At 29.8% G+C, this 15,019-nt stretch overlaps 1 protein-coding gene across 1 annotated transcript; it reads left to right on the top strand.

The window, feature by feature from the left end:
• The first annotated feature begins 376 nt into the window (after positions 1-376).
• LOC124918252 (calcium-binding protein CBP-like) lies at positions 377-2,029 on the top strand. The gene is made up of 4 exons (XM_047458453.1): positions 377-1,041; positions 1,281-1,327; positions 1,422-1,616; positions 1,758-2,029. The coding sequence occupies exons 1-4, from the start codon at positions 414-416 to the stop codon at positions 1,860-1,862; spliced, it is 975 nt and encodes a 324-aa protein (XP_047314409.1). The 5' UTR covers positions 377-413; the 3' UTR covers positions 1,863-2,029.
• Positions 2,030-15,019: the final 12,990 nt, after the last annotated feature.

Here is a 15,019-nt window from a genome sequence, read left to right as displayed (position 1 = left end):
TGGAGACCACTTTTTTTTTTGACTTTTTTTCGTTTCATAAAAACTTTGCTACTCAATTTTCTCTCTTTTGATTTGTACCCATCTCCCCATTAGTGTACCCAGGTATAAAGTACAAATTTTGTCCACATCAGATTTGTACCTACTGATAGGGATGCTCTTAATTATTTTTTTTTTAATAATATAGCAATAGATCAAATCCCAAATTTAGTTATTTTAGTTCTTTCTTTAAATAAAGAAAGAAAATGTAACAAAAAAGAATAAAAAGAAATTAATCTATAATGGTTTTGTGGTAATATAGCAATAGATCAAACCCCAAATTTGAAACCCAAAATATATATAATGAGTATACTGATCGTAATTGTATACAGTGTCAATTGAAGCACATCTCTCTCTCTCTAGAAATAAGCAACAAAATGTCTGGATACCCACACAACCCACAGGGCTACGGTTACGGGCAGTCACCGGCTCAGCCTTACGGTGCTGCTGCTCCATACGGTCAACCACCTGCTCAGCAACCACACGGTCAGCAGCCATACGCCCCTTACGGAGCAGCTCCTCAGGGAGCCACACCTTATGGCGCACCTTCTGCACCTTATGGTGCGCCTTCCGAAAAGCCTCACAAGGACAAGCCTCAAGGCCAGGCCTATGGCGCACCACCTCCTGGTGCGGCTCCTGGCTATCCACCATCACAGAATCAGGGATATGGAACCGCTCCTACTGAAAAGCCTCAAAAGGATAAGCCCTATGGTGCTGGTGCTGGTGGTGGCTACGGTGCACCACCTCCAGGTGCGACTCCAAGCTATCCACCGCAGCAGCCGCAGGGATATGGAAGCCCCTTCGCGTCTTTAGTTCCTTCGACCTTCCCTCCTGGAACGGATCCGAACATTGTCGCATGTTTTCAGGCCGCTGATCAGGATGGAAGTGGTTTAATTGATGATAAGGAGATGCAGAGGGCGCTATCGTCTTATAATCAGAGCTTCAGCTTGCGAACTGTTCATCTTCTCATGTATCACTTCACTAACACCAACACCAGAAAGATCGGTAAGCATTCAATACATTTCCATTTGTTTATATTACTCTGTATAAAGAGAATCGATCGGGTTAATATTAACCTAATTTGACTCCCGATCTGAGTATTATACTGCAGTACATGATAATTGAATCCATATATTGATTAGGGCAAGATAGAAACACAATTTTGGGATGTGATTCATGTGAATTACAGACAAATCCCTAATTATCATCCTCTGATGTATGTTTTTCTTGATGATTTTGAACAGGACCAAAAGAGTTCACTTCTTTGTTCTACAGCCTTCAGAACTGGAGGGTATGTAAATAAATGTTAAGAAGATTGATAATTGTTTGTTTGTTTCTTTGTTTGTAAAGAAGTGGTGCTTAATAAAGTTTATTGATTTGTTTAGGCAATCTTCGAGAGGTTTGATGCTGATCGAAGTGGGAAAATTGATTCAAGAGAATTGAAGGATGCTCTACTTAGCTTGGGATTCTCAGTTTCACCTCAAGTCCTGGATTTGCTGGTCTCCAAGTTTGATAAAGCAGGTGGAAGTCACAAGGCTATTGAATATGATAACTTCATCGAATGCTGCCTCACTGTTAAGGTAAACAGTTTGATTCTAATTGGGGCGGATTGAAATTTTCATCCTTTTTATGGACGTAACAGTTTGGTTCTAATTGGGGCGGATTGAAATTGTTATCGATTGGTTGAACAGGAATAACACATTCGAATGCATCTTTTGCAGGGACTGACTGAAAAATTCAAGGAGAAGGATACTGCTTACTCGGGATCAGCCAATTTCACTTATGAAGCATTCATGTTGACTGTTCTTCCCTTCCTCATTGCATAGAAAATGCAAGAAAATGTTGATTGAATTCAACAACTTACATGTTTTTTTTTATGTTGGGAACTTAATTATCATAAGACTTTATTTATGCTTTCTTCTAATGCATTATGGTGATTGTTGTTTTTCTTATTTACATTGTTATGTTTGTTGTATTAGTTTTTCTTGGTGAAGTTTAATATATTTATGAGGGTTCAGCTTTTGCTACTTATGTAACTATTGCATTTGTTTTTGGATATGCTTTCAGTTAACAACACCAAAAACAAATGATAAAACCACTTTTTCTTTTACTTAGAGTTTCTTTGATGTTGGATTTGATATTTTGTTTAATAATATTGTTTCATGAAAAAGGTATGATATTTGTTTATTTTATAAAAGTAAAGTGACAATTAAAATAGTAGTGATGTGATAAATAACCACAATTTTTAAAAAAATTGATTTTTTTTTTTAAATTAAAAATCATATTAAAAAAACTCTTATCATCATATTTGTTAAAAATAAATGACAGCGCTCTGTTTACCATTTAAGTTTAATATAATAAAATAAATTATTTATATTAAAATAAATTATTTATATTGTTTGACTATTTATGAGCTTTTTAATTAGAGCTTGGTTCACACTTCACATACTTAATGGACGTATTTATTTATTTAAGAAAGGTTACCATCTTCTCTTCTTTCCATTAAGGAAAATAATAAGTGAGACTCTCTAGAGTTTTAGTTGAAAAAAAAAAGAGAAGCACAACCTTAGGACTAAGTTATGAGTCAATTTTATGTTTTTTCAACGGGAAATTTGACGAAATGACCGTAAAAGCTTTTTAAATTCGAGGGTGATCAGCGCATAAAATTAATTGCACTGATGACCACTTCAAAATATTTTACAAAATTATCCCCGTCGCGTAATGCGAAAGGCAGGATAGTCTCGCGACGTAAAAGTCTGTAAAAAGTCTAGAATACCCGGGCAAGATCGTCTTGCGAAAGGTAAGATCGTCTTGTGAAGGGCAAAATCATCTCGTGAAGGACAAAACGTCTCGCGAAGAGCAAGATCGTCTCGCAAAGAGCAAGATCGTCTCGCGACGACACCATTGAAGTAATACAATTATAGACTGACCAAAATGTTTTTCTTTCGCGAGACGATACTGCCCTCGCGTTACGCGACGAGGGTATTTTCGTCAGAATATTTTAAAGTTGTCATTTGCGCAGTTAAATTTATACGAGGTTCACTTGCGCGCATTTAAGGGCATTTTAGGATCATTTAGTCAAATTTCCCTTTTTCAACACGTGAATCAAATTCATGATTTAAAACATATGATTTTCCAATTAAAGTTATCCGGATTGTTTTTTGAAATAAGCGAAGAAATTAAAATTTTAATGTTATCCTTCCTTATCTTCAGAATTATTGCAGTGGATAAATTATATATATATATATATATATATATATATATATATATATATATATATATATATATATATATATGAAAGACAAGTGTATGTAAAAGAAAGGTTAAAGGCAGCTCGGCTGCGTAAGGAAGATAAAGTTTACATAATTGAATAATAAATTATTATTATTATTACTATTAAACAAATGTATGAGTCAAAATTATCAGCCAAATTAAAATGATAAATTTTGACTCTTTCTTTCTTGATGGCTTCCGTCTTTTTTAAATTAGGGTGAACGTAAAATCAATCCATTTTTTTAAAACTTGTATTAAATTAAAATTAAATTTATTTGATTTTGACGGTCCAATATATATATATATTTAAAGTATTAACTTAAAATTATTCAATAATAATTTTTTTAAATTAATTCATTTAATTTTTTTTATATTTAATTAAAAAATAAAAAAAGAATAAAGTCTAATATATATAAGAAGAAAATATAGCTATAATTTAACTAATTATTTTTATATTTAAAATTTTAATATTTTAAAATATCGCTTAGTGGGATAAACACAATGGAAGTGAACTTCCATAATGATTACTGAAGTATTTTAAGGTATATCTTAATTTATCCAATTTTGTAATTCGGATTTATCCGTTAAATGTAATAATCCAATTTAATATTTTCTTATCTAATTACTTTGATTTAATATTTAATATATTATAAAATTTGTATTGTTATAATTAATTTTGTTTATTTATAATTTGAATTTAATTTTTTTTGAAAAATATATTATGTTGAGGTTAGATATAATTTAAAAAAGAGGAGTGATAGAGATAGGGAAATTGAGAGAGGGAATGGGAGAGGAATTTGAGTCACTACATCACTGGTTGTAAAAAAATAAAAGGTGAGGGGAGAGAGAAAATAGAGAAATTTTGTTATTTTTTTGACTAATCAAATTGAGCCAAATCATTCTCTCCCTCAAATTTTCTCTCCCAATCATTTCTCTTTAAAAAAAATAAAACTGAAAAATATATTTTATATAAATAATTTGAATAATCATAATTTGATCCGATCCAAACTCAATCACAATTTCAATTCAACGAGTATTTTGAATTCAAATTGAAATACGGGTTAATACACGTCATGATCGTCCATAATTTCAATTAAGATATTTGATGTGGCTGAAAATAATTAATATATTAAATATTTTGATTCATCCTCGCGTTAAAGAAAGAAATACAGACAAATTTAGGCAGGTTCTGAAAATAAATATTTTATTTATTTTACTTACTGCCTAATTAAGATTAATTATGTAAGGGTTTGTTTGATTTATTATAAATGACATAAGATAATTTTTTTTCTATTATTAATGAAGGCTCTATTTGAAAATTAAAAATTTATAATATTTAAATTTTAATGAATATAATTAAGTTGGTTTGTTAATCACCGGAATAGTCTATCCAGAAAGTTTATATTCATTATAAATTATGTTATTGGTTAAAAAGATATCCATATTATGAATAATTTGTTAGTCACTGGCATGATTAGAAGAATTATGGATATCAATTAACAATAAAACAAAAAGATTATGTCTCTTCTTCATTTTCAAATAGAAGACCCTGATTTAAGATTTATAAAGTTCTAAATGATATAATTAATGTAGTTGGTTAGTCATCAATGTGGTCTGACTAGAAAATATATATTCATAGTAAATTATGGTGTTATTTTAATTATGATATATGTAGTATGAATAATTTGTTAGTCACCAAATTGGTCGAATTAGAATATATATAGATAACAAATTAAAATAAAGATCAAATACATGTTTGTTATTAGTACATTGACATTCATATAGAAAGTATTATGAATCGAACGAGGTTGATAAGTTATTTTATAATTATCAACATTATGGTGGTAACTTAATAAACTTTATTTGGTATACTTAGTATATTTAATATTGCAAATATGCCTTATTAAAGTATTTTTATTACCAATTATATGAAAGTATGTTGGAGAACAATTATGTTGGTATATTCAAGGGCGAATCCAGGATTTTTTTTTTCACTGGGCTGAAAATATTATTAATAAATTTAAAACGCTTAAAAATAAAATTAAAAATGCTAAAGGTATGTTTCGAACTTACAATCTAACAAAAACAAGTATAATCTTTTAACCAACTAGGTTACTAAGACTTTATATTTTAAATTCAATGGACATTTTAACATTAATATAAGTTCAACTTTTTAACTAATTAATATATATATATATAATATATATATAATAATGCTGAGTAAATGAATATTTGTGTCGGATTGTGGATTGACCCACCCATAAACTTAAAACGGTTAAAAATAAAATAAAAAATGTTATCCGTAATTTTTTCATAGTTTTTTATATTATTATTCGTGCAATAAATAAAAACATTAATCAAATCGTTTCATGAATATCCTTACTAAAATAAAATAAATATATAAAATCTAATCAAAGATAAGATTATTTCATTTAAAAAAGAAATTTATAAATTTAAAACTATATAGTTAAAGAAAAATTAAGTTTAAAAATATAAAAAGTTATATTAATTAAATTTAAAATAAAAAATTAACTATATAGAAAATATGAAAATATAATAAGTGAAGCTAATTAAATGAGAATTTAGAAAAAAAGTAATTAAAATATAAAAATAATAATAAAATTACAAAATCATGATAAAAATGTATTATTAAGTAAATAGACATTTAGAAAAAAAATTATAAATCATTAATGCAAATAAATCATTTTAGAAAATTAAATAATATATTAATTTATATAATTATGAATTATATTAAGTTTTAAAATATAATAAAAAAAATTAAAATTGTAATAATTAATACAAAATAAAAGGAGAGGCCATGATCAACTGACCTTTCAATTATAATTTTAATCCAATGCCAATTGGACTACGCATAATATTTGTTAATCATATACATATAAATCTATTTTGTTTTAAAATTATACCCTGGGCTAGAGCCCGCCGCAGCCCGCCACGTCGCTCCGCCGTTGGGTATATTGGTGTATCACCCAAAGAAGAACATCAATATATACGCCTTATAATGATATAGGAATCTGAATTAAAGTTAAGTTACTCAAAGTTAACGTGTGATCATATATTTTGCAGCATTCGTCTATGTTTCTGTCTATGTTTCTCTTCATTCATAGGCAACGTCTATTGTTAAGTTTAATGGACTGAATTTCACAAAATAATGCAATCAAGTCCAATTTCATCTTGAGATTTTGGATCTTGATTTGACACTTTTTAAGTGAGAAACTAATTACTATTACTAATATAAACTGAAGATATATATTTCCATAAGGCTTGGGAGAGATTTAATGGACTAAACCTAATGTTTATACAAATGAATGTGGAAAATAACATCAAATTCATAATAAAGTAAACTGAAAGTGTTAAGAAATATATGAGGTTCGTGCAAGAGTGTTATCAGTCTGATTCGACCGATAAATATCTTGCTGGGACATTAATGACTAATGAGTACTTTAACAACGATAAAGTTTGACGGTTATCGTTCTATGCATGTGCATATTATTGAAATGACGAATATAGCAGCAAATCTAAAGATTATGAGAATGAAAGTTAATGAGAATTTCTTGGTAACGTTTATTCTCAATTCCTTACCTTCAGAGTACGGTTCATTTCATCTGAACTATAATACTCTAAAGGATAAATGGAATGTCATGAATTAAAAAGCATGCTCATTCAAGAGGAAGCGAGACTTAAGAAACCATGAATTTATTCTGCACATCTCATGAGTAAGAAAGGAGCTAAAAAAGAAACAACTTAAGAAAAACTAGAAGAAAAAAAATATTAACGATAAATGAATATTCTGTCCAAATCCACAAGAAGGAACCATGTAAAGATAAGTGTAATTTCTGTGAAAACAAGGGAATTATTAGAAAGATTTGAAAAATTTAAAGTATGATTTGAAAAGAAAGGTAATCCTAAAGTTTATGTATGTTTCAAAACGATGGTAAGGGGAGGAGGTGGAGGTGGAGATGAAGGTGTAAACTGATGATGAATCACATATTGTGATGAAAATCATCAAAAAAAATCATACGAGAGTGAAGGAGACTAGATTTTAACAAAAGGAAAATGAGACTCATTAAAGACGACGTGACGAAAAATAATAATTTTATCATTTGATATGTCAAAACACTTATAGCCCCAGTGAGTCGCTGGGTATCCAAGAAAGACACATGCAATAGAACGTGGAAGAAGTTTATGAATCGCCGTGGATGAAAATAGAGGGTAACACTGTACATGTTAAAAAACGTCCTCCAAAAAAAATATTTTTTTCGACTTTTATGAAATAAATATAAAATATAAATATATCTTTAAAATTTTTAAAATAAAATTAAATCAAATCGGAGAATTGTTTAAAATCAGTTTGTGACTAATGAGTCGCCACCTAAATTTTCTTATAAAACTAGGAAAAATAAATTTAACATGTAAAACAATAAAGCCTTTTAAAAATAGATTTTTTAAGGGTTCGGTGCTTAGTTACACGTAGAAAATGGCTTTTGCGCTATGTCTCATATTCCCGTTAAAAAAAAATATCTACTTATAATATTTGGCCATTTTTAGAAAATATTTTACACTTATTTTATCCGTTTATTTGTCAATTTCTACACGATCTAAAATATTAGTATTAAATGAATATGAAGATAATACTTATTAAATATAATAACGAATAATAATAATTATAATAATTATTATTCACAAATAAATAAATAAACTGAGAAAAGAAATGAGAAAATAAAGGGAATTAAAATTTATTATAATTTTTGGAGTTTTATAATAGGACATAAAAATTAAAATTAATATTTAAAAAAAATAAATAAATAATTTATTTTTATAAAAAATATTATGGTTATTTTTTAGTTCTTATAAAATGTTCAAAAGTCATTTAAAGAAAATTAAAATAAAACATATACAAACAATGAGTTATGGGTTTGTTAGCGAACTTCATCTTCAACCACATGCATTTTCATTTTGTGATATCTTTGGGGTTGTCATTATTGAGTTCTTGAGAGTTCTTGTGCTCAAGAACGACAAACCCATTTTTTTCAATTTTACAATTTAAAGTTGAATATTTATAATATAAAATTAATAGAATAAATTTAATTCAACAAAAAATAAAGTTTTTAAATTAGGTTAGTAGTGAATCTTAATCAATAATTTAAATTTAAAGCAATTAAATTATAAATTAAATATAACAAACTCAAATGTATCAAATTAAAATTTATAAATTGAATTAAGATAAAAGATCTTACAGTGAGTTTTAAATATTTTCTAAAATGTTAAAAACTTCTTCAACAGTTAACTAACACTCAAACGACTTCACACACGAAAAATGAAAAATTTAGACAAAAATTCAAAAATTAGAAGTTGAGAATATTATTTCAGCCTTAGTCTTTTTTTCTCTCTTGCTCTTCCTTTTTTTCTTCTTCTTCTTCCTTGCTCTTTTTTGTGCTGCTTCGTTGTCTTTATAGTGGTCTCTTACCCACTCCACGAATTGCGGAAAGAATTTTGTACAATGACATATCATTTATGAACTCCTGTTCATTTATAATTTTTTGTGTCCGTAAATAATCTCTCATTTTTCTCTAATCATTTTCCTTAATCCCTGCAAAAAAACAATAAATCAAAATTAATATTTATTAATTTTATTTATCCTATTTATTTGTCAAAATAAACTAATATATATATATATATATATATATATATATTAACCTATTTATTTTCTTATTTATTTTTTCATTTAAAATAAAATAATATATTTAATAATAAATTAAATTATTTAAAATTCAACCTACCAGCACAATTGCATTAATCGGGGTCGAAGACCAAGAAGTCTATTTATAAAAATAGTATTTATTTTATTTACATGATACGATATTCTTCCTCAATTTTTTTAAATATTTTTAAAAAAAAAATATTTGGTAGGCTCCAGATTTATTTAAAAATGTAAATTTGGGGAAAAAAATGAGTGTCTGCATAATGCTCTCTTGGACGAAGTTTGAATGAAAATTTTAGTTTTAGTAAAACGCATTTCCAAGTTTGAGTAATAGACACTTAATTTGAATCTCTCAAATTTATTATTTTTCTTAGATATATTTAGTGAAAACAATTAAATAGGGAGATAAAACTTGATAATGCCCATGTTCACAACATTTCCAACCTGATGCTCGTATGATGTTTGTTGGAGAATTCAAAATGCAATACTATCCATTTAGTTCATCTTGACAATTATTGGTTTTGACCCGATCAAGGCTTAATTTGTCAACTTAAACTAAGAATTTAAAAATGTTATGGTGTTTGACTTAATTTGTCCACTTTAGTTAAGAAACGAAAATCTTACGTTTGACTTAATTTGTCCACTTAAACTAAAAACCATGTGTTATAACTTAATTTGTCCACTTAAACTAAGAAATATCTTTTTAGCTTGTCCACTTAAGCTAAGTTATTATCTAGTTTATCTTGTCCACTTAAGCTAAGAAATATTAAAATACTTGGCTTGTCCACTTCAGCTAAGAAACGAAACCCTTGTGTTTAACTTAGTTTGTCCACTTAAACTAAGAACCCTAAAGTGTTTATACTTTTAACCCGACTATTACTTAGTTTGTCCACTTAAACTAAGAACTGTCTTTTAGCTTGTCCACTTAAGCTAAATTATTCTATATCTAGCTTGTTCACTCATGCTAAGAAACATTAAAAACTTGGCTTGTCCACTTAAGGTAAGAAATGAAACTCTTGCGTTTGACCTAGTTTGTCCACTTAAACTAAGAACTATGAAGTATTTCTACTTTTAACCCGACTATTACTTAGTTTGTCCACTTAAACTAAGAAATATTTTTTAGCTTGTCCACTTAAGATAAATTATTCTATATTCAGCTTGTTCATTTAAACTAAGAAACTTTAAATTACTTAGTTTGTCCACTTAAGCTATGTATAATGTGTTTAACTTAGTTTGTCCACTTAAACTAAAATCTTTAATGTTTGACCTAACTTGTTTACTTAAACTAAGAAACATAAATCTTCGATATTCAAAATAGCTTGTTCGCTTAAGCTAAGGCTTAGCTTGTACACTTAAGCTAAGTAATTAAAAACTTTTATATTTTCATTTTAATAGGAACACCCTAGTATAAAATGTTTCCGTAATTTTTTATCACATGACTAGCCAACCACACTTGAGAAACAAAATGTACACCTTCTTAACCTTCTAGGTATTTGAGCGCCTCTACGTTCTCACATTTTTTGTGATGTTGGATCAAAACATCTTCAACAACCAGTTCAGTATATTGTCTATTGACTATTCAAAAGGAGACCAACCGCAAGTGCATTTCTTTGACATAGAGTTTATCAATTACGAATTCAAACTATAGTACGAATGATAGCCTCGATTTTCCTTGGAGGATCCTTTATGCCCGAACATCAATATATGAAGTTCACGTCAAGCTTAATCTTTCAACCATGTACCATGAGGTTATATCTCGTTTCTCTTCAGGAAGTTATGTGCTTCGTATTCTAAGCCTTAAAGTGTATTTCTTTAGACATACTCGAGGTATATCTGATAGAATCGATACACTCTTGTTCTTGCCTTTAGCAAATCTGACAAAACTCTAGGTGAACAACAAGTGGTGATTTCAATATCTCAACCACTATGAGTGTCTTTTTTACCATTTCTTTTCCTATGACCAGGGTATATCTAATAAAATGATACACTTTTGTTCTTGTATTTAGTAATCCGGACAAGAGTCTAGGTTGAAAAACAAGTGGTGATTTTAATATCTCAACTAACACAATCTTGTTTAATATAAATTCTCGTATGTTTCTATTTTTTAGAGGCATTGAGTTCTCACACATAACCTCCATTAGAGATGAAACGCCTTTGTTGGCAACAATGGTTCTGAGTTTTGGCATTTTGACTTTTCCACGAGCTTTTCCAACAAGGTTTCAGGCGCTCCGTAAGAATTTCGAGCGAGTTCAATTGGATAATACTCTATTCGAATTTCAAGAGTTACTTTGGCTCCTTTTGAGACCGTCAAAGAAACAGTTGACATTTCCTTATCCTTACTTGTTTTCTAAATCCTCGTTTCACTTTTTGTATTAATTTCTTTATCCATCATTCGTTTAGAGGGATCAAAAGGTCAACAATCGTCTCAATGTGATCATAATCAATCACGTTAAAGCATTTGATCGTTTCCAATGCCCCTAATTTCAATGTTGGATTTTGACGTTTGACCTGGTCAATGTTAGCTTTTTACCTAAGCTAAAAGTTCATCATTTTAACCATCATTTTTATTTTAATAAAAATTCCCCTAGTGTTGAAATAGGGTTTTGTGTTTTTATGAAAAAGTTTAGGACTGGCCTTAAATAAACTGCCTACGTATCCCATTGCTGGGGGAATTCAGGACCAACGTAGTTCCGTACAAGAGAAATGATTTTTTTGGGATCGAACCTCGTGAGAAGTTGCCTACGTACTCTCATAATATGAGAAAATCAGGCCCGACGTAGTTCATTTCTTGTCACAAGCTTTTCAGTCTGAGGGGTTCGATTGTCGGATAAGTTTTGATTTCTACTATGAGGTCCTCAAATTGTTGCCCCAATTGTATCAGCATATCTAAAAGATCGTCTAGACTTAGACGAATTGACTCATTGAACCTTCTAAGTGGGTTAGTCATTGAGAACGATGATGAATATGAATATGTTGTGTTGAAGAGAACGAATTGAGTTTGAACCTTTAGTAAATAAAAACAAGCAATGCGTTGCTCGTATGCACATAAACCCTAGTATGCAATGGACTCTCATTCCTAGAACTAGTTATGTGAGGAAAAGATGTGAGTATCAAAGGAATTAAATTGATTTTCTATGCCTGTGGATAAAACACAAACAGTCACAAACATGCACCTCGCATCCTTTCATTGCAATGTCGCTCATGTATCTCCAAAAAGAGATTTACATTTGAAGTATAGAAATCTAGTCTAAGCCATCGAATCTTCAAATCTTCTCGTCTTTCTTGATCATCTTTGCGTTTTACACATCTCTCTTGATCGTCTTTACCACTCACACGTTTTTTCTTGATCGTCTTTGCGTCTCACACGTCTTTCTTGATCATCTTTGCGTCTCACATGTCTTTCTTGATCATGTTTACGCCTATAATCATGAGTAGTAAAGACACAAAGACAAGAACTAGTTAGATTAAAATTTTCTCTTTTGATTTCTAGATTTCTTGAATTTTCTCTTTTAAGATTTTCTATAATTTTCCAAAGTTGGACTTAGTATTTCTTAACTTCTCCTCTTTTCTAAAATTTTCTAAGTTTAGACTTATTCTTTTCTTAAAGTTTGACTTAGTCTCTTTCTCTAGAATCTTCTAACGTTGAACTTAATCTTTTCGACTTTTCATATTTTCTGAATTCGAAGTGGATAACATGAGCAACTAAGAATCTATATGCAAGCACACATAAAATGTAAACACATAAGTTTGAAAGCTTCGTGACGTGGCTTTGTTGCTCGACAGAACGAGATGAGGCAACGACTTGGCAGAATTGACTTTTTGGATTTTTGTTCTAAAGTTAGGAGTGACTTAAGAGTGAGTTGTTCTACCGACAAGGATACTATCCCAAAAGGGATCTCTCGATGTAAGAGGATCTCTCAATTGGACGTACTCCTCATCACTATTTCAAAATTCCTCATTTTCAATAGTAGGGGATTTTTGAAAAGTAGAGAGGGTTAATCAGGGTTTTTTTTCCTAGTGTATACTCAACCCACAAATCAAACAATCGTCATTCCTCATTGACAATCTTAGCAAGTAATCAATAGATATATAAGCTCCATCCAATGACGTATACCTTATACTATCTTCACATCGGAGCCCTAGAGCTCATGCACATTAAGAAAACAAAATCTGGGTCTTTAATACCTGTGTAAGTATAAAATATATTTTTTCTAAAAATGAATGACTAAAATGAATGACTAAAATACTATACTTCTAATATTTTGGCTATATTTAGAAAATATTTTACATTTATTTTATTCGTTTATTTGTCAATTTCTATCCGATCTAAAATATTAATATTAAATCAATCTAAACATAATACTTATTAAATATAATAACAAATAATAATTATAATTGTGAGAAATCAAATGAAAAAATAAAGGGAATTAAAATTTATTATATTCATAAATTAATTTTATGTTTCACGATTTTTGGAGTTTTATAATGGGACACAAAAATTAAAACCAATATTTAAAAAAAATTATTTTTATAAAAAGTATTATTTTTATTTTTGAGTTTTTATAAAATTGTCCAAAGTCATTTAAAGAAAAATAAAATAAAATAGAAACAAACCGTGAGTTATGGGTTCAGTTATGGGTTCAGTTATGGGTTGGTCATCGAACTTCATTTTCAACCTTTTCGTTGCTCGCAAGTTGCTGTCAAATCATGCATTTTCTTGTTGTGATATCTTTAGGGTTGTCGTTGCTCAAGATCGACAATTCCGTTTTTGTTGGGTCAAATTATTTTGACTAAGTGTTGAAATAATTTACCCACTGATATTTTGATGATGAAATAATTTATGAGTTTTGATACAGGTGTATTGAGACAACATATTATCTAACTTGGATCTAATGATGGCCATTAGACCGATGTTGATTTTCATTCGCATAAAATTAGACGCACAGTCTAACTCATCGGAGTTAGACGTGTAGTCTAATAAAAGTGTAAATTAGACGCAAGTCTAATAGAATTAGACGTACAGTCTAACTCATCGGAGTTAGACGTGTAAGTCTAATAGATGTAAAGAATTAGACGGATAGTCTAATGAATACACGAAATTAGACGTGAGTCTAATAGAATTAGACGTACAGTCTAACTCATCGGAGTTAGACGTGTAAGTCTAATAGATGTAAAGAATTAGACGGATAGTCTAATGAATACACGGAATTAGACGTGAGTCTAATAGAATCAGACGTACAAGTCTAACTCATCGGAGTTAGACGTGTAGTCTAATATATTTAATAATTAGACGGGTTGTCTAATTAGTGAAAGTTAGACGCGAGTCTAACTCCTTCAGACAAGTCTGAGGTAGAACCGGAATTAGACGCGTCAGTCTAACTTAGTAAGAGTTAGACGTGTCGGTCTAGTGGTTATTTAATAATTAGACGGGTTGTTTAATTAGTGAAAGTTAGACGCGAGTCTAACTCCTTCAGACAAGTCTGAGGTAGAACCGGAATTAGACGCGTCAGTCTAACTTAGTAAGAGTTAGACGTGTCGGTCTAGTGGTTATTTAATAATTAGACGGGTTGTCTAATTAGTGAAAGTTAGACGCGAGTCTAACTCCTTCAGACAAGTCTGAGGTATAACCGGAATTAGACGCTTCAGTCTAACTCAGTGAGAGTTAGACGTGTCGGTCTAGTGGTTATTTAATAATTAGACGGGTTGTCTAATTAGTGAAAGTTAGACGCGAGTCTAACTCCTTCAGACAAGTCTGAGGTAGAACCGGAATTAGACGCGCCAGTCTAACTTAGTGAGAGTTAGACGTGTCGGTCTAATGGTTATTTAATAATTAGACGAGTTGTCTAATTAGTGAAAGTTAGACGCGAGTCTAACTCCTTCAGACAAGTCTGAGGTAGAACCGGAATTAGACGCGTCAGTCTAACTCAGTGAGAGTTAGACGTGTCGGTCTAATGGTTATTTAATAATTAGACGAGTTGTCTAATTAGTGAA

This window comes from Impatiens glandulifera, unplaced genomic scaffold (genome assembly GCF_907164915.1).
Source record: "Impatiens glandulifera unplaced genomic scaffold, dImpGla2.1, whole genome shotgun sequence".
Classification (NCBI taxonomy): Eukaryota; Viridiplantae; Streptophyta; class Magnoliopsida; order Ericales; family Balsaminaceae; genus Impatiens; species Impatiens glandulifera.
Note: the sequence above shows the minus strand (reverse complement) of the source record. Positions and strands in the feature narration are given on the sequence as shown.

Coding starts and splice junctions, on each gene's coding strand:
- LOC124918252 (XM_047458453.1), top strand. CDS start 414: ATGTCTGGATACCCACACAACCCACAGGGCTACGGTTACGGGCAGTCA. Junction 1,042..1,280: donor CACCAACACCAGAAAGATCG/GTAAGCATTCAA, acceptor GATTTTGAACAG/GACCAAAAGAGTTCACTTCT. Junction 1,328..1,421: donor ACAGCCTTCAGAACTGGAGG/GTATGTAAATAA, acceptor TGATTTGTTTAG/GCAATCTTCGAGAGGTTTGA.